General features: G+C 41.6%; 1 protein-coding gene across 5 annotated transcripts in view; it reads left to right on the top strand.

Moving 5' to 3' along the window:
* Window positions 1-2728: 2728 nt before the first annotated feature.
* LOC133419391 (caskin-2-like) overlaps window positions 2729-19507 on the top strand; it is a 77389-nt gene continuing 60610 nt past the window's right edge. For all 5 annotated transcript variants that reach the window (XM_061708553.1, XM_061708552.1, XM_061708551.1 and 2 more), the window contains exons 1-2: window positions 2729-3018; window positions 7742-8224. In XM_061708553.1, the coding sequence (XP_061564537.1) occupies window positions 8131-8224 (94 nt within the window). In that variant the 5' untranslated portion in view covers window positions 2729-3018; window positions 7742-8130. The remainder of the gene's footprint in view (window positions 3019-7741; window positions 8225-19507) is intronic.

Raw genomic sequence — 19507 nt, 5'->3', positions numbered from 1 at the left:
CCTGGTGCTTCAAGCAGTCTTTCATTGTCATTGCAAGAGTACTCTGTCTTGCAGAAATAAATAAAACATCTAAACGATCATAAAACAGAAACAGAAAGAAAGATGTCAAAAGCAGAGTAGTAGCAGAGATAAAATGTATGTAAATAATCAAGAGAGGAGAGGTGGTATGGTCGACTGGCACAATGAATTTAATAGTACTTTATCCAGATTCGTGAAACAATACAGCCAGATGTAACTATATTTAGTTAGAAAAAACGGAGGAAAATGTTTTTTGACATAGCCAGAAGCCCAGGGCAGAAGATTCTTAACCTTAAAAAAAAGGATTTAATAGACACAATGCTTAAGTACTAAAGATGTAAGAGTTATCATGTTATATTTGAAGATCTTAGAGAAAAAATTATATTCATATCAGTGTAATGGTGCAAAAAAAAGGGGTTAGAAAGCAGTCGGTTATTTTGTAAGTTGATCCTCTTCTGGGATAAACCAAAATGTTATTTTATATCAATTAAAATGACTAAAACTCCATCAAAGCTAAAACACAATGTCACATACCTTCTAAAAATTATATAACTATACACAATTTTACATTTATGTTTTTTACACAAGGTGATTAAGCAGACGGGTCAAAAGTTTAGGATACGTTTTTCTCATGTTTCATTTCTCCATCTTGACCTTAGATTTTTATGTTTGAAACCAAATAAATCAAATGTGTTATTTTTAAAATCCCACTCTTCATATGGATTTGTTTTCGTATGTTTACAATTACGAAATGAAAATAAGATTTTATATCATAATTTTGACTTTAGTTATAATTTTGATGTTTGAGCTCGTGAAAATTGTCTTAAAGTTTAAATGAAATCTCCAAAAAAGAAAAAGAACTCTACCTGGGCTATAATAAAGTTTAATAGCAGTAACACGGTTCAACCAGCAGATGGCGCTGCTAAACAAGTGCTGGCCTGTGGAGTCTTTGGCCCAATCCCAATTCTCCTTCACTCGCCCTTCTTTTCTCCACTCGCACTTCTTTTCTTCCCTAAGCCCTAAAAAAGAAGGGGGAGATTTTAGGGCACTTGAGATCTAGGGCACTTGGCCCAGGTGCCTGTCCCAATTCTCCCCCTACCCCTCGTTTTCATCCCTTCCCTGATCAGGAAGCTGAGAGCCAAAAGCTGTTTTAATTTCAGCTGTAGCGCTGTTAATATGGCACTTTATTAAGTTTTAATATTTTTTCAGGTATAATGGTAACCTTAAGATCCCCAACCGGGGCTCAGTTTATCCAAATAACGCCTGTTAAGAAATTTGACCCGATGTTTTCGGAGATGAGAAGAGCCGCCGGCCCCGGGGAGCAGCCTCAGCTCACAGCCCGAGAAGAGACGTCTCCGCCGGGTCAGGCTGCTCCGTCAGCCCCGGGAGAGACACTCTCTCCCGGGACGCAGCTCTGTTGAGAATCACGCCGGCTGAAATAAATCATTTAGGAATATGTTGGTTTAATAGATGAAATCTAACAGTTGTAGCTACGCCTGTTAAGAAATTTGCTCCGAAATTTAGAGATTTCTGTCTGCCGGGTCCGGAGCTTGGGTCCGCGTTAAATCGACGCAGAGCCTACGGCGTAGGTTGCGTAACCTCCGCCGTAGGATCTGCGTTGGTGTAACGCGGAACCATAAATCCCTTTATTCTGGCGTGATCTTCCGCAACTTTATCTGAAAGTGTGTAAATTACCCAGATAACAGCTGGATTACTTTGTGGTTTCTGAAGACTATTATATCAGAAACATCCAAAACAAATCTGACGAGTCACAGGATTATTTCTCTCTATTTCTCTGAGACCAGTCTGCCTGTTTTCCTTCGGTCGGCGAGTCAAATCGACGCAGAGCCTCTTTTTTTCATACCCCCTCGCTCGCCAAGTCAGCATCTGAAATCCCTCGATTTGAAGGGGCTATTCTCAGCCCCTAGCCCTCGTTATGCCCCCTCCCCCTAGGTGAAAAGAGGAATTGGGACACCACTACCTTCACGGGAACGCGCAAAAGTTAGGGTTAGGGAAGAAAAGGAGGGCGAGGGGGAGTATTGGGACGCACCCTTTATCATCTGCAAGTATCTGTGACATTAAAGCTCAAATCTCCAGGTAGACTCTAAAACCAGCACCTCCAGCAACACAATTCCAACAAAAAGAACTAAATATAAATAATAATAAATGAGAAAAGATTAGTTTTCAGTTGAGCCGCTATCAAACTCTTATTTGAATGTAATCCAATGAACAAAATCTTTTACCTATAAGAACTTTAAAATTCGTGGGTTTTTGTATGTTAGTTAGTTTTTCCTTTGTTTTGAGACTTTTGTTATTCGCTGTAACCCTGTTCACAAGGGAAGACTGAGTCTAGTCAATCCACTCACGTTTGTTAAATTAATGGGTCAGAAGAAAGTTTCTGTTATCCATCACGGAAAAGGGTATTCGGTGTTTCTTCAAAATAAAACCCTGCGCATTCGGAGGCCACGGCTACAGAAAGTATTATAACTCATTTGTTTCTGATATTCACCACGTAATAACTCCAATGTACACAGTTTATTAATACTGTGTAAAAAACTACTTTGAAATACTAAAAAAGGGAGAAAACACATTTTTAGATTTTTTTTTAGGAACGTTACATTTTCTTTACATTTTATTTTAAAAGTCCCTACCGGAAGCGGTGTATATTAGCGCGGTGAGTTGCCGCTCATCCCTCAGTGAGTCCCGTCCGTGTCAGGTGAGAGCTGGCTCTGCAACTACCAGGAATCAAACAACTTTATTTGACTGACTGAATCCAAGGGAAACTCCGTGTATTATGTGGATATACGTTCATTTCTTTCCTTTTGTCGGATCAGCTATCTGTTTAAAAGCGACAAGTTTAGAAACAACAGGAGACGAGAGCTACGGAGGAGGATTTCCATGGTGAAGGCTGCCGACCTGCGGTAAATCTGTTCAGACACCTGCGGAGACACAGCCGCTTTATGCTCTCATTTCAGTGGGAGAAGGCAGGAAAACAGGCAAGTATGTTTTAAATAATAATAATAATGTTATTATTAAGAAACTGATAGTTAGTGTACTTGTTAGAGCACTAGACATGTGTATTGACAGAGCTGTTTGTAGTTTTTTTTAGGGGCATTTTTATTGGAAACCTAGTTACCCTAGTCCTTAAAGTTGATGGAACCTGAGCAAGTAAAGTAAACATATGTTTAACTTACCACAAAAATACAATTTAAGATTTTCTGATATTATAAACGGACAAGTTTTGGAAATAAAGCAAAAACTGAACTGAAACCAGGGAAAAACGGATATTTATTCATCACAATCGATGTTAAAAAAAGGAAAATCGGAAAATCGATTTTCCTTTCTTGCAGCTGGCTGCATTACAGACAGAGCTCGTCTAGTCATCTTTGTTTGGTCAAAAAAATTGTAAATGTTGTCACTTTACTAAACTCAAGGAGGATTTACAGTATCTTTCAATTGCACTTCATTCCCAATAGGGAAATTTGTTTGCTATTTTTATTTAAAAATAAAGATAAAATATTTGAAACAATTTATTCCATTGTCTTTTGTAGTTTTACCAAAAAAATCGAAATCGAAAATCGGTTTTCAGAGGAAAAAAATCGGGATTTTATTTTTGTCCAAAATCGCCCAGCCCTAATATATATATATATATATATATATATATATATATATATATATATATATATATATATATATATATATATATATATATGCAGTAATCCAAATGTATTAGTGGTGTATGAACTGACACTTGGGTTACCCAACCAAATTATGACCCCTTGTTTACATTTCGGCACATGCTTTGTGCAGTTGTTTGCTCCCTGGCTAGTTTTAGATCATCAGTCAGTGCAAAGACATGCATGCACTGGCATCTGCTGCAGAGCTACACTGCTGTACGATCATACCGTGGTACTCCATAGGACAAACTGAACTTTGCCAGATCAGAGAAACTACTCTAGATTTTAAACATGTTGTTTCTAAGGTTTTTTGTTGCTCGCATGAAGGACTTGCATTGTAATTGGAGTGATGAAGCTTGTTTAATGTAGCGGCAGTGGCAGAAAAGGAAAAACGGATTGTTTTTATCCCTCTGAGAACACCCTGTGATTGGAAATTCAGTCAAATTTGTTCTGAAGTCGCAGCCAGTTCACAGCTTCACTTTCCTTCTTGACACAAAAAAATACCCCCCCCCCCCCTAAAGGCATAAGCTGGCAGAATGCCTGGCTGAGAAGATGCTTCCTTAAAGTTGTTATCAATGGAGTGAGACATTATTCCTGCATGGAAAGAAAAGCAGATTAGCTTGGGGCTCCTGAGGGACGGAGCTTCCTGATTTAGAGAAAACAAACAAAAGTTGAAGTCTCACATCTAATCCTGACAGTGTTTTTCTACTGAGAGCTGTTTGTTAATCACCTCTAGCTTAAAAAAATAAGAAGAATACACACATTTTCCCTCTGGTTCAATTATTCTGTTTTGTTGCTTTCTTCCAAAACTTTTTATGTTGTTTTTAATAATAACTTTCCTGTTTTAACTACAATATTTACCTGCATATTAAAGGATGTTTGAAAAGCCATCTTGAAATAAAGAGTGATTTAGTGTTATATGTATTAATTGCACATGTAGCCTACGTTCAGGACCCGTGCCATAGTTTATACTTGCAGGTTCTTTTCTGCAGCGCTGTAGCCGCATTCCAGAGCTTCTTTTTGTTCACTTCCTTTATGGATGGCAGACATGGAAACAGATCTAATGAAGCATATCTTAGTTTATAGATGTTCAATAACAGCAGCCTGCACTGACCTCCAGGTTGAGGCCATCAATGAACCTCAATCAATGACCTAGTAGATGTTATTTGTATATTGGAAACTTTTTTGTAATTTTTTCTTTGAACAGTGTATTTGTTTTCTTGTTGTCATTTTTATTCTTTTTTTTTTTTGTGTCATGACCGAAAATAAAATAAACTAAACTAAGTAGGAAAAATGGTGTGCAATTGATTGGCGGCGGGTATAGCCAGCGGCTAGCTGTCATCACTTTTGCTACTTAGCGCCCAGCACTGTATTGACTTCTGAGCTGTGAGTAAAGAACTAACAGAGAGTAATCATTCATATTTTAAAGGGAATATGTTTCATTGTGGGGTTAATTTTACCAGCAGACCACGTGACAGCCTGTGTGTTGGCCTGGGAGGGTCTGTGGATGAAGCTCAGCTATATTTGGGATTTACTAGAACATCATTTGAACATTTGAAATGGGAGTGACTTTCATAGGTTAGCATGAGCTGAGTCAGTCAAGCTAAAGCAGCTAACCGTGGTTGACAGAACGTGGGCGTTTTCCACCCGGCTTCCCAGACCGGTTCATTTCACTCATTTCTGTTTCAAAAATACTCTTCAGAAAACCTTTGAAATAGTTGTGTCTTATAACTTGATTCCCCAAACCTTGTTTTCTGTTATTAAAGCAGCATGAAATAGTATTGTTGTGTTAAAATATCAGTTTCAATATAATCTGAAGGAATATCTCCTCACTTTTAGGATGTGTGGTCTCGCAGTTGCAGGTTCCCATCCCTGTAACTGGCAGAACCAGCCAGTGTAACTTTGGTCATTTAGTGTCACCTGCGTAATGCTTTTATCGCAGCGTCAGACCTTAAAGGGATTGTGACATGAAAAACACATTTTTCTTGATTTTTTGTGTTTTGTTGGGTGTCTTGACATCAATTACACCCAAAAAACAACGAACTTTTAACATTCAGTGTATTGTGTGCTTTCTGGGATTTTCCGCATAACTATGCAAAAACGGCGCATGTGGTTTGGTGGCGGATCGTTACGTAACGATCCGCTAAATCACCGCCCCCTCCACCCAGCTCCTGCCTCCTCTCCTCTCCAGCGCACCATAAAGGCTGATTTATGGTTCCGCGTTACACCGACGCAGACCCTACGGCGTAGGGTTACGCGGCGACGCCCACCATACGCTGAACCCTACGGCGTAGGCTCTGCGTCGATTTAACGCGGAACCATAAATGAGGCTTAACACGCCTCTTCTGTTCTAATCACCGGAGGAAAACTGCTAAGAAGACCCGCGGCCACTGACTGGACTTAAGATAAGGGGACAGTGCTGCTTGCATGCCTTTATTTTTATGATTGTTTGCTGTGGTTCGCCCTCCTGCTTTTCCGTGCATGCTTCGCCTGTCGCTCCGACGCCGCTGTGAGCGTATGGCTGGAGGAGGAGGAGGTTTGGAGGAGGAGCGGAGCAATGATTGACAGGAAAGGGGGGAAAGGAAGCATTTTTCACGGCGCAAAAAAACACTGTAATAAAAAGCCAGGAAAAGATTACTAGAGTGAAGTTTTTCTTGTTACACTCTTTTAGACACATTTGAGGGATGTTGCCCAAGACTTTTAATAGTGTTAAAAGCATGTTAAAAATGATGTCACAATACCTTTAACAATAATAAAAGGGAACATCTTGGGAGAGGCTTTTAAAAGATGTCACAAGGTAACGACAGAAAAAGAAAATGAAAGAGTGACCAAACAAGAGTAAACCTTAGACGGTGCCATCGAGTTAATAATTGCTCATATTTCTTGGAGCTGCTTTAAGTGGTTTCATCAAAAGTGCTGTGGACTTGATGCCTTAGCTGACAGGAAAAACAACATGGTTTAGTCCTTGAATGGACTACTCGATCAACCGATGATCAGTCCCAATCGATCCGAGTCTGATCACCAAACAATCAACTAGCGCACGTTACACTCAGAAATAGGGGTGGGTATTGGGAAGGACCTCACGATACGATACACATCACGATACTTGAGCCACGATACGATACACATTGCGATATTCCGATTATGCGATATCTGATTATTATATTCTACATAGTTCACCGAAAAATTTAAAAATGCATTACACATCTTAAAATCCAAGTTGTATATATGTACATCAGATGATAGTGATGGATCTTAAAATCCGAGTTGCACGTTCATCAGATTATAGTGACAATTCATGGGACAAACTGAGTCAAAATAATGTTTTATTATAACTATACAAGCTAAAGTTACAACTTATTTGTATATGTTTTTCATATTATTTACATCATATGAAATTAACATTAAATTTAGTATGAGGTTGCTTTAATTATGTGGCAAATGATAATAAACACAAGAAAGATGGGTACTAAAACCAAGGACAGGCACAGTGATCAGTCAGTATAGATATAAATCCATAAATAAATAAACCTCTGTCCATTATTTTTCATTTTTTAAGGACAGGCAATTGTGTTATATAAAAAATAAATTATAAAATGAAATAAAACGTGAAATAAAACCTGAGCTCAGTGCAGGGACCTCCCAGGGTTGGTAGAGAGTGGCAATGCCCAGGACTGTCACTTAGGTAGAAGCACTGGGTGATATAATGGGAAAAAAATCAGGGATAAAAAAAATAAAATAAAAATCGATATTCAAATTTGTAATATCGATATTGAATCGGCTGGAAAAGTATCGCGATATATTGCCATATCGATATTTTTGCCCACCCCTACTCAGAAAGGTGGTGTGGCAGTTAGCGTAGTGTGGCGAGTAAAATCCCTGTTTGAACCCTGGCTGGCTCCTCCGTGGAGTCTGGATGCTAAACGTTGGTGCTTCATTGTATTTGATATTGTTTGCAGGAGGCATAGAAATATACGATGGATATCTTTACGTTGTGTGTATTTTTAAAACGGCCAACTCAGTGTGATTTCTGTGTGTTTTTCTAGCGTTCCCATTGCAGCGTAATGGCAGGTCAAGCTGCTGCTGCCGCTGCCAGGCTGATGGAGACCAACTATGAACATACACTCAGCCCTGCAGGAAACTGATCCCTTCTCATCCAACAGTCAGGCGACCGTCAGCGATAATGGAGCAAACCTCGACCAACTGGAGGGAGAATACCTCCTCGGACATTTCACCCGAACCGTCGTCCCTCTAGAGGCTTTAAACCCCCGATAAACTGGCATCTTCTCATGCCTGGCTAACTGTTGATGTGCTGACAAGAGTTTGCTGAAACCCCGCACCCAAAGGTGCATTGAGGAGACGGGCAAACAGGCTGCATTGTTTGTCAGCTGCGAGCGGGTTTGTCCGTCTGCGGTTACGTCTGTAATCTCTAATCATGGGGAAGGAACTGGATCTGCTGGTGGCGGTGAAGAATGGAGATCTACTGCAGGCTCACAAGCTCCTCGCCAAAGTCAAGTGCAACAAAACCAGTGAGTACAGAGCTGACAAAGGAGGGTAAGCCTCTGTGAGTGATTTATACGCTGTGTTGTGGTGTTCTGTGGTCAGGGCCCGCGAGTGTGATCATCTCCACGGTGAAATGAAACCTGTTCCCCAGAGCCGGAGCTGCTGCCGTCGGCCGTGTACGCTCTCTGTGAAATAACAACAGCATCCAGTTCGGCTGTCATTTGAAACTAAGTGGATCCAAACTGCGGCGCAACACAAGCTAATCTCCTAAATACAGACTCCTGCGGCTCTTGCATCTCGCCGTGTGGGTTTCAGGAGGCTCAATTAAGCTTTTTTCATACTTTTCTTATCTGCACAGATTCCTCGGCAGGCAACAAGCGGGCGCTCTGTACGTTAGCGTTGAGTTGTTCTTTACTCAGACCCAGGGAAAGTCGAGGCCTCGCAGCCTGTGAAGTTGACGCTGCCTCTCTTTGTGGCATTATCTGCTCTGGGCTTTCATCAGGATGTGCCGGCTGCTCGGTGACAAGCTGCGGGAACAAAGCTATCAGGAAAAAGCCTGTTCCATTCTTCATACGCCACACAGGCAGCGGGCTCTTCTTGGCGGGGAATATTAAGTGATTTTTGCCGGTACTTGTGCTGCTGTGAATATCTGGGATGGTTACACTGTCTGAGGGGGAAGAAAGTGTTCTCCGCTGCGACAGAAGCACCCCGCAGGACGACGCTGCATCTGTTATGGCAGATCAGCTCTGGAACCTAACACAAAGTTGTTGATGTCCTGGCGAGTTTGCAAGACACAATTATTGAGGTTGAAAAATGACATATTCATTTTCATTCATTTGTGGTTATATCCATCCATTTTGTACACTCACTTCTTCCTCTTCAGAGTCACAGGAATGGCTGGAGCACATCTCAAGAGCCATCGCGCTACTTTAGAAAGACGTAATCTGTATACAGACCCATTGGAGGAGGGGGGTATTTGTCAACATCTTTTTATCATTTTCAACAGTAAGACTTTATTTAAAGACCTCCTTTCCTATCAGTAAATGCCTTATATCTCCTGTTTGGCGCGTGTAGCCACTGGGACTCCTGGCCTTTCGTCAAGGAAAAGCTCCTGCAGCTCATGTGCACCAATGTTTCAGGGTCTAAGCCAGAGTTAGGCAACCCCTGGTCTAGGCTTTGACTTTTAGTATGTTTAAATGCTTCTGCAGGTTGGTTTGAGACTGTTGTAGTGCTGAAAGGTGAGCCTAAATACAAATTGAACTTTTCTGAAAGCCGTTTTACGGATTTTCTCCTTACAAACTTGCTTACATTTAGTACCATGTGTCATTCCTTCAGTTCTGAGAAATTTCCCTAGGCACTGCTGATGGAAAAGACAACATTCCCACAGCATGATTCTTCCCCCACCATGTTTCTCTGTGGGGATTAGTACACAATAATAATTCCTGAAGTGAACCATGCCATCTCCAAAGCTGCACAATGTTCCTGTACAAAAACATAGTTTAGGTTAACCTTATCTAGTGGTGGCATTGACTTCTCTGGGCCTGGAAACACCTGGAATGAACCATCATACAATGGAAATCAGCTCTGCAAGGACAATTTACACACCTGTGATGGCAGAATTGATACACAAAGACATTAGAGCAAAATATTCAGGCATCAATGAAACTTTTATCTTCCCAACAAAACTGTAAAAAATGATCTTATACACATTACAGCGGCATGAAACATACAAGGCCTGTCCATCGGCGAGTGATCAAGGATGGCACAAGTCTGTGAAAGACCCATCCATTTTAATAATGTGTGTTGGATGGAAACATCTACAGTACCGTACGTAGGAATAAGGACCTCAGGCCTGGTGTGCAGGAAAAGTGGGACAAAATAACTTTAGATTAGGGCTGCACGATTAATCGTTAAAAAGTCGCAATCTCGATTCATGCGTGAACGCAATCTCATTTCCAAATGACGACGATTTAAAAATTTTTTTTTTTTTTTTTTTTTTTTTTGATGTTTATCGGTTTTATGTTCAATGTCAGCTGTTACAAAGTTGATGCCAGTCTTTTATCAGGCACCATCATATTTTTTGTGACGTTTACCTTTTGTATCGGCAGCTTCTTAATAGCAGCAAAAGGCAATGGGGGGTTCATCCCAGCCAGAGGAATAATTTGTTGCCTCAGAACTACAGGATCTGTTACAAGTCCCCTTTCTGAAAGGGTGTTCAACTCAGGGAGGAACAAATATTGTTCAAAATTGTTATTATTGTTTAAGTTATTCAAATGTTTGTGTAAACAAGACAAGAGATGTTTATTGTTATTATATTTTTGTTCAGCTGTTGCAAAGTTAAAGTAATAAGTGCAATAAATTTTATATTGGAAAAAAATCGTGAGAGAATCGTGATCTCAATTCTAAGCAAAAAAATCGTGATTCTCATTTTGTCCAGAATCGTGCAGCCCTACTTTAGATGTTAGATATCTTGATGGTACGTTAGATCCATCAAATATGGCCTGGTTTTAATGGGTTGTCCATGAAAAGCCCACCTAAAAAAGACTAGAACACATAAATGTGCAAGTTTGGTGAAAACAGCTACTGGTGGTGGAGGGGTGATGATTTGGTACTTTGAACTTTGCAGACATTAAATCAGCCGTGAGCAATGCAGCAGGACAATGATCCCTGCAGATCTGCTGGCAGGAGAAAAGACCAGACCTGAACGGGATCCAGATCCGACAGGAACCTTAAAAAGAAATTAGATCTTTGTCATGTGTTTAAAAGAAGAAAAAAAAAGAGGCTTTACTGGCTTTGTTTTTACTGGCACTATTATTTTGTTGGTTTTTATCTGCAAATCAACAGAATTGAAACAATATTTCTCAAAATTGTGGAAGAAAGTGTGGAAATGCACCATCAAAGATGGTAAATTATGTCTGCCGTCACATGCTTACGCTTCCCTCTCGACCTCCGACCACTGACGATACTGCAGAGCAATGTCAGCGATGTGGGGGTTTGTCTCTTAAGTCAGAGTGGCCGACGTCTGACAGCAGCTCAACAGATGCTCCAGCTGGCCGTGACGGCTCTGCTGATGACCTCCAGTGTCTCCCGTTTACAGAGCGCTGTGGATGAGCTCAGATTGATTGGTTTGCAGTGACCTGCTTTGAAAAGGCGGAGAACCAGCTGGCCCAAAAATACGTTTAAAGTACCACCGGTAGCTATTTGCTTATTTAGGCTCTGACCTTTTGGTTTGTTGTGCCATGTTAGTGTTAACACTGAGGCTCGTGATGATTGGGAGGACAGTTTTTACTAATGTAAGTCATGACAAGACTAGTGCTTCTATCCAATCACTTCTTATTAACCTTCATTATTTTCATTTCTCTCTGAAGTTATTAGTGTCTCTCCAGCAGTTGATTTGAATATTCTCTCGTGTTAATTCTAGGTTTGGAGCTGTCGTTGTCAGAATTGCTGTGTTTTGCTTCAGTAAGACTTTGAAAGGAATTAAAAAAATGATTAAACTATATGTTTTTGAAAAAAACGGCTTAAGTCACTGATATTTCCTGTTAGCATAGATCTCAAGAACCACAGGAGATACCTTTTTTATGAAAAGATAGATAAGTGCCAATGTGAAAGCAGCCGTTTTGGTAGTTTGACATCAGAAATAATCTTAAAGGAAACAACCGTTGTGCTTCCATTCATCTGGGAAGGGTTAGAAGGCCATGTGCAAACAGGTTGGAGTCCATCATTGTACATTAAGAAAGAATATTCTCGAGCTGAAAGCATTTAGGACAGTTATCAGTCTCCCCAGCGATGGATGCTCCAGGAAATCCTGTCAGAGCTTGATTACAGAAACATTCATGACAGCACGCTGCCACAAATCTGCAGTCCATGACTTCTTCTCTTAAATGCCGGGTCTCGATTGCCTGATTTTGGGCCGATGTAGAATAAAGATTACCATCCTGAAAGAATCGTGGCAATGTTTCTTCTTGTAGCTGAACAGTGGTGAGCTCTTCGGCGATGGCTGTCTCAAAGATCTTGTGGCCGCAGATTGTCCGATTGTCAGATGTCCTACGACTGCGTATACCGTTCAGCCAGTTACAATGCAACATTAATGACAATTCTACTTTACACATTTCTAAATGGATGACTGGGGGGGCTCGCGGGGTCTCATTGTGTAGCCTACACTTCGTTCTTGACTTGGTAACCGAGAATAAGAAGGGTCGTAAGTAGGGCTGTTGATTTTGCCCAAAAATAAAATCTCGATTTTTTTTCTCTCAAAATCCGATTTTCGATTACGATTACGATTATTTTGTGAATTGACAAAAGGCAAAGAAATGATTTCAAATATGCAGCTTTTTTATTGAACATTTGCCCCATTGGGCTTTAAGTGCAAACTTTGCTCTTATTAAACCAAAAATGAATGAATAAAGTGCAAAACTCTGTAAAATAAGTCGAAAAAAAGTTTTAAAAAATATAATAAAATATAAAGTTTTATCTCTGAAAAACAAAATCAGCAAATCAGCACTTGCAAACATACAGTAAGTTATATTTCCAATTAAATAAAACAAGACATTTTCTAATTAAACTAAACTGGGTCTTTGCATGCTAAATAATAATGCAACCCATGAAGGAGGTAGAGGTGTGTAATGTCAGTCATTACATTTGCTATTCACATTTGCAAGTTTTTTGCAAGGAACACGAGCCGGTCTACCGCATCTGGCTTGAGGGATGCCCGGTGGCATGTTACAACGCCCCCTCCTACACTAAAGAGCCTCTCCGATGGGGCACTTGTCACAGGTATTGAGAGGTATTTCCATCAATCATTAATATGGTATCAATCATTAATATGTGTGCAGACAAGGTAAAAAAAAAAAAAAAAGTGAAAAATCGATTTTACGAGTTTCACGTTTTAACATCGTTCTAATTACATAATCGCGATCACGATTTAAAATCGATTAATCGAACAGCCCTAGTCGTAAGGAAGAAGTGGGCGGCGTCTTTGTGTTGATGATAGTCCGGTATGACATCAGCTAATGAGGTTGTGTAACAGGACAAGGAGATGAGGTTATACCGATGTATTGCGTCCTTTTGCTGTATATCAACTCCCTTTCTCTTTCCTCCTCTCCTACTTGTACTCAATTAAGAGTAAAGATGTAAAAATGAACTTATAAATCTTTAAAAACCTTTCCCTTTACTTTCCTGGCCCCGGAGAACTTAAACCGAGCACATATTCAGAGCCATCTCTGTCTGAGGACTGATATAAGTGTGACTTCTCACACTTTCACACAGACGCTTCAGTGACATCTCGGTGAATTTCAGCGCTAATGTGATGGCAAACAGAACTTGTCCATTCATGTAAAACCTCTGGAGGGGTCAGATGCTTCTTAACACGTAAGAGTGGGGCGTCTAAGCACTGGAACTGCAGCATCCATGTACCACGTCAGGTTTTTACCGCGTGGAGAAAGGGATAACCTGCAAATCAGCTAAATGCTCAGAGATGGTGAAGTAACATTGTTGAGGGTCCTGCAGGAAGGAAGCTTGCGGTGGATAACAAAATAAAGGCATCTGGTCCTCCTGGATCTACAGGGATTTGTACAAGAATAGTTTCCATCAATACTAGAACTGTACAAAACGTAAATATCGCAAAGAAAAACCTGTAATGGAAAAGCTTAGAATTTAAAACACCTGTCAAATATGGTGAAATCCTTCTTATGCTTTCGTGACGTGGTTGCAGATGTGTCCATAGTCCAGTTTATCTCCAGCATCAGCGGATGAGACATCCGGTCAGTCCAACGCCATCGATATCAAGTCTCCAGCTGTTTCTGGGCTCATTTATAAGCTGCAGTTGTGCTACAACTATGTAATCATTGTACATTACAGCAGTTCCTTATAATCTCAGAACTGCTATCGATGACTTTTGAACCAAATAAACCCGTTTTTCTTGTCATGTGTCATAGAAGTTGCAGCATCAGCTGCATCATCCGGGCGCTGCCCACCAACTGAACACTTGTGCCGTCAGATGAGTGAGTGTCGGGGCACGAGCACAAGATGTTCTTTCCTAAAATATCCGTGCTCTCGTTCACATGGCTGATGAAGAGATCCAGCCCGGTGTGGTTGGGAATAGATGCTAGTTTATGAAGCCTGCGGTGTCATGAATCAGGTTTTGGTAAATCGGTTCTTCTGCTTTCAGGAAACAATATTATTTTCTGTGTGGAGGTTTCAAACCAGTTCTCAGCGCCTGCACGGCTTCTTTCAGATGTTAGAGAGTAGGAATGGGCGATATTTTATCGTTCACGATAAACCGTCAAAAACATTCCCCATGGCAAAAACGATAAATTCCCGTTGATTACGTTTTTGTGTAAAGCGGAAGGAAGGAAGGAAGGAAGGAAGGAAGGAAGGAAGGAAGGAAGGAAGGAAGGAAGGAAGGAAGGAAGGAAGGAAGGAAGGAAGGAAGGAAGGAAGGAAGGAAGGAAGGAAGGAAGGAAGGAAGGAAGGAAGGAAGGAAGGAAGGAAGGAAGGAAATGAGATGAAAAAAAGAAAGATAGATATGAGCCAGAAAGAAAGAAAGAAAGAAAGAAAGAAATGAGCCTGAAAGAAAGAAAGAAAGAAAGAAAGAAAGAAATGAGCCTGAAAGAAAGAAAGAAAGAAAGAAATGAGCCTGAAAGAAAGAAAGAAAGAAATGAGCCTGAAAGAAAGAAAGAAAGAAATGAGCCTGAAAGAAAGAAAGAAAGAAAGAAAGAAAGAAAGAAAGAAATGGGCCAGAAAGAAAGAAATGAGCCTGAAAGAAAGAAAGAAAGAAAGAAAGAAATAAATGAGCCTGAAAGAAAGAAAGAAAGAAAGAAATGAGCCTCAAATGAAAAAAAGAAAGATATGAGCCTGAAAGAAAGAAAGAAAGAAATGAGCCTGAAAGAAAGAAAGAAAGAAAGAAAGAAATGAGCCTGAAAGAAAGAAAGAAAGAAAGAAAGAAAGAAAGAAAGAAAGAAAGAAATGAGCCTGAAAGAAAGAAATGAGCCTCAAATGAAAAAAGAAAGATATGAGCCTGAAAGAAAGAAAGAAAGAAAGAAAGAAAGAAAGAAAGAAAGAAATGAGCCTGAAAGAAAGAAAGAAAGAAAGAAAGAAAGAAAGAAAGAATGTGGTGATAGATTTATAGTTACAAAAATGGGAGTTGAATTGTTTTTTTTTTATCGTCATTTTTATCGTTATCGGGATAAATGCCAGAAATTATTGTGATAATTTTTTTAGTCCATACCGCCCATCCCTATTAGAGAGGCACCAACAGACTCTGAAAACCTTTGTTTTACGTAGCGTCCGTACGGCTTTAAGGGCTTCTATCCCTCCAAGTGTAGCTTTCTTCAGGCGGAGCAACCTCCTGGTAAATCTTGGAGCTGCCAGATGTGTCCTGAGGGGATTATCCGTGACACCGGGCCCGGCTTGATGGACAGCCAGCTGAGGCGGGAGGTTTCTTCTCCAATCAGCCGTCTGCTGACATCAGGTCGGTCGGGTGCTCTGGCAGTTTACGCCGACTCTCAGCCTCCATCGTTTTGCTTAGTGTTTGCAAGTGCAGTCTTAATAGAGACACTGAAGGCTGCAGTCAGTGTCCAGCACCTCTCACTCTTGTGTGTGTGTTAGGGATGGGCGGTATGGACAAAAAAATGTATCACGATAATTTCTGGCATTTAACCCAATAACGATAAAAAAAATACCAATACAAAAAGTGTCATCAACAGGAATCTTTCTTTCTTTCTTTCTTTCTTTCTTTCTTTCTTTCTTTCTTTCTTTCTTTCTTTCTTTCTTTCTTTCTTTCTTTCTTTCTTTCTTTCTTTCTTTCTTTCTTTCTTTCTTTCTTTCTTTCTTTCTTTCTTTCATGCTCATTTCTTTCTTTCTTTCTTTCTTTCTTTCTTTCTTTCTTTCTTTCTTTCTTTCTTTCTTTCTTTCTTTCTTTCTTTCTTTTCAGGCTCATTTCTTTCTTTCAGGCTCATTTCTTTCAGGCTCATTTCTTTCTTTCTTTCTTTCAGGCTCATTTCTTTCTTTCTTTCTTTCTTTCAGGCTCATTTCTTTCTTTCTTTCTTTCTTTCTTTCTTTCTTTCTTTCTTTCTTTCTTTCTTTCTTTCTTTCTTTCTTTCAGGCTCATTTCTTTCTTTCTTTCTTTCTTTCAGGCTCATTTCCTCAATTTATCGTTTTTACCGTGAGATGACAAATTCTTACCGTGGGGAATTCTTTTGACGGTTTATCGTGAACGGTAAAATATCGCCCATTCCGTGTGTGTCTGTGTGTGTGTGTGTGTGTGTGTGTGTGTGTGTGTGTGTGTGTGTGTGTGTGTGTGTGTGTGTGTGTGTGTGTGTGTGTGTGTGTGTGTGTGTGTGTGTGTGTGTGTGTGTGTGTGTGTGTGTGTGTGTGTGTGTGTGTGTGTGTGTGTGTGTGTGTGTGTGGGGGGGGGGGGTTGTAAAGTCATCCCCACCCAAAGAACTACCTGGGAGTGGAGTTGTGGTGGCTTTCAGAGACTAAAAGCTCTTCAAAGGTCTTTGTGTTTTACTATTGTTTTTGTTCGAGCACGCTTTCATCTTGGCTGATGACACCACCCTGTCCTCTGTCGTCCCAAATACAAATCTCCTGGGCTACGCTCCAAACATCACATTTGACTATTGTCGATGACTCAGACGCCTAAAAGTCTTTGACGACTGGAAGTCTGGAGGATGACAGTTTATACAAATCCACAACAGGTAGTGTAGTGTTGTGCAACTCATAGGTAGCTTGGCTGTCCAGTTATCAAGGCTAATGATAATTCTATTAAAGAATTATTAATAATTAATAAAGTTGACTATTTATCAAATTGTATTATCAAAAATGATAATTCTCGTAGGGGCACCACCGCCGGGGCCTTACTTCCGGTGGGATTCGATAACTAACAGCAGAAAATCAGTCTCATTATGATTTGAATTATCCTGCAGAACAGCAAATCTTACAGAATAACAGTGAAGGCGTGATATCCGAACACTAGGCTCTGCTTAAACAAATCAATTTGTGACCAAATCTTGCATGAAACAACACAACCACTCATAAAGAAATCAATCAGAATTTATTTACATACGGGTGTCAAAAGATGATAAACGCAACACCCAAATAAATCTGATGGCACACGACATTATTATAAAACCATTAACTAACAAGAAAAACAACAATCAATAAAATGAAACATAAACGTTAAAGGCATGGAATGAAAACAAAAAAGAGAAATCAAGCAATAATAACGAAGATACAGAACATCTACAGTTCAAACGGGGCTTCTGTGGTCTTTTAAAGATGGACGCGCCCTCTGGGCCACGTGCAATCGGACCGGATGGCGAACGCAGCATTTAAAACGTGCCTACGGCAGAAAACAACGACTACCAAATAATCAAGCATGATAATGATAACAATGATGATGTAATCTCAGCTCTGAACACAGATTTAGCTCTGTAACACTCTTAAGTTACTGATAACCCAGGTCTCACAATCTCACACACAGTTCTGAACACTCTTAAATCCTACTGATCACTGCTACGCGGGCTCACGTCTCCTCTGGGATCCTGAATCGGGTGCATGCGGGCTTGTTGACTGGGTTCGCGATCCTGCTGGGGTTTCGCAGTCAGGCTATCGCATCCCGTCCCTTCCCCTGAAACGGATTAGACAGCGGCGGGGCCGCCTCGTGCCGGGCCGTGGTTCCGGACCAAACGGAGGCTCACACGCATTCCTAGGCGCGGCGGGGGGACCGGTCTTCTCCTGCCGTGCTTCCCTCTCTGCGCCGGTCGCCGACGCGCGGCCGTCCGGGCCCCGGGAGAGCTCACGCCGGGCGAGACGCCGGCCGTCCGTCCCCGATCCCTGCGCCGGTTCGCAGACAGGGGCTCGGAGCGGGGAGGGGGGTTCAGTCAGAGAACTCAATCGCAGCTGTGTCCCGATCTGGTTGCCGGGAGCGCGTGGGCGTCGGAAGCCTGGATCTGTGAACTTAAAGAGGAACAGAGTTTAGTGAGAAATCGGAGCCTCCCGGGGGACCGCGGCTTCAACGGGCTGCAGGTCCACCTTAGCGGAGCGGCCCGATGGGGCCTTACACCTCCCCCCAGCCGGGGGGAGAAAGGGAGATGGGATCTTGGCCCAGAGCCAAACGATCCAGCTCGGATGAGAGGGTGGTCGGAAGAGCAGAGAAAAAGAAGCAGCGGCAGGGGTTTTGATCCTACGCGCGCTGCAGTGACGTCATCGGTGCCTCATTGCGATTGGATGCGCGCGCTTTCAGGCGCCGCCCCATCCCGCAAGGCATGCTGGGATTGTGGTTCATGGCACGGTCGCCATTTTATGAGGCACATTAAAGCCAGTTCCAGGCTGGGGGGGTTGCTGGTAGGTTTTGTGTCTGTCCAAAGAGGCCTGGTTTTAGGGCTCCGCTGCTTCCCGACCCCTGCTTAGGTGTCATAAAACCCCAAGGAAGTCTGTTTTCCCTGGCAGAAACCCTGCTGGGTCCTTGTTTTGATCTCCGGCCATGCAGTGGGGTCGTAAACGGACTATCTCGACCCAGGCCGAGATAACCAGGAGTTAGCAGCAGGGGGTCGCAGGACTTCAGGAAGAAGGGGCAAAGTCTGGTTTTACAGGTCCTCAAAATCACAAAATATTCATACATTTATAAGTCCAGATTTCACATGGGCGACGCACAACATCCCCCCTTCGAATCGAAAACCGGAATGCAGGGTCTGGTTGTCGAATCTAACAACGGTGCACCAGTCCATGTGGTCATAAACTCTGGTTGGGGGCGTGAGGCTAGCCTGGTTAGTCCACTAGGCGAGCAATGCACAAAAATATGAAAAGAAAAACATATTCAAAGCAATAACATCATTCATTTACCTAACACAGTGATATCACTCTTAAAGTGCGGTAGATGAAAGATAAAAGGAGGGGTTAGTTAGGTTTCAGTATGTACACTGTACCTAAAATCAAAAACCAACAATTTAACCACTCTTTGATTAATTGCTAGGCGACAAAAACACACAAATTAACTTATGCCGGCTATGGAAGCCTGGAAATTGTGTGTAGGCGTGAATTTTTTTTAACGCCCCAAAGTATCCTACCCCCCTTTCAGGTGTGGAGCGGGCTTCCACTTCTGGGTCAGAAAAATTGTGAGGGGGCCGCTGCATACAAGGTAATGCAGCTGTTCAGTGTTCTTTTGCTAAAAAAGGTCAAACGTGGGACCCCCCTCGCTCTGAGGTACGGCGTCTGCGCCTTGGTTGTTAATCGTGATCTGTTCTCCTCTGGTTTACTTTAAGAAGACGCTGAGCTGCTTCTTCAGCGTCAGTAACAGTGAAAACTGG

Source organism: Cololabis saira, chromosome 19 (assembly GCF_033807715.1).
Source record: "Cololabis saira isolate AMF1-May2022 chromosome 19, fColSai1.1, whole genome shotgun sequence".
NCBI lineage: Eukaryota > Metazoa > Chordata > Actinopteri > Beloniformes > Belonidae > Cololabis > Cololabis saira.
Note: the sequence above shows the minus strand (reverse complement) of the source record. Positions and strands in the feature narration are given on the sequence as shown.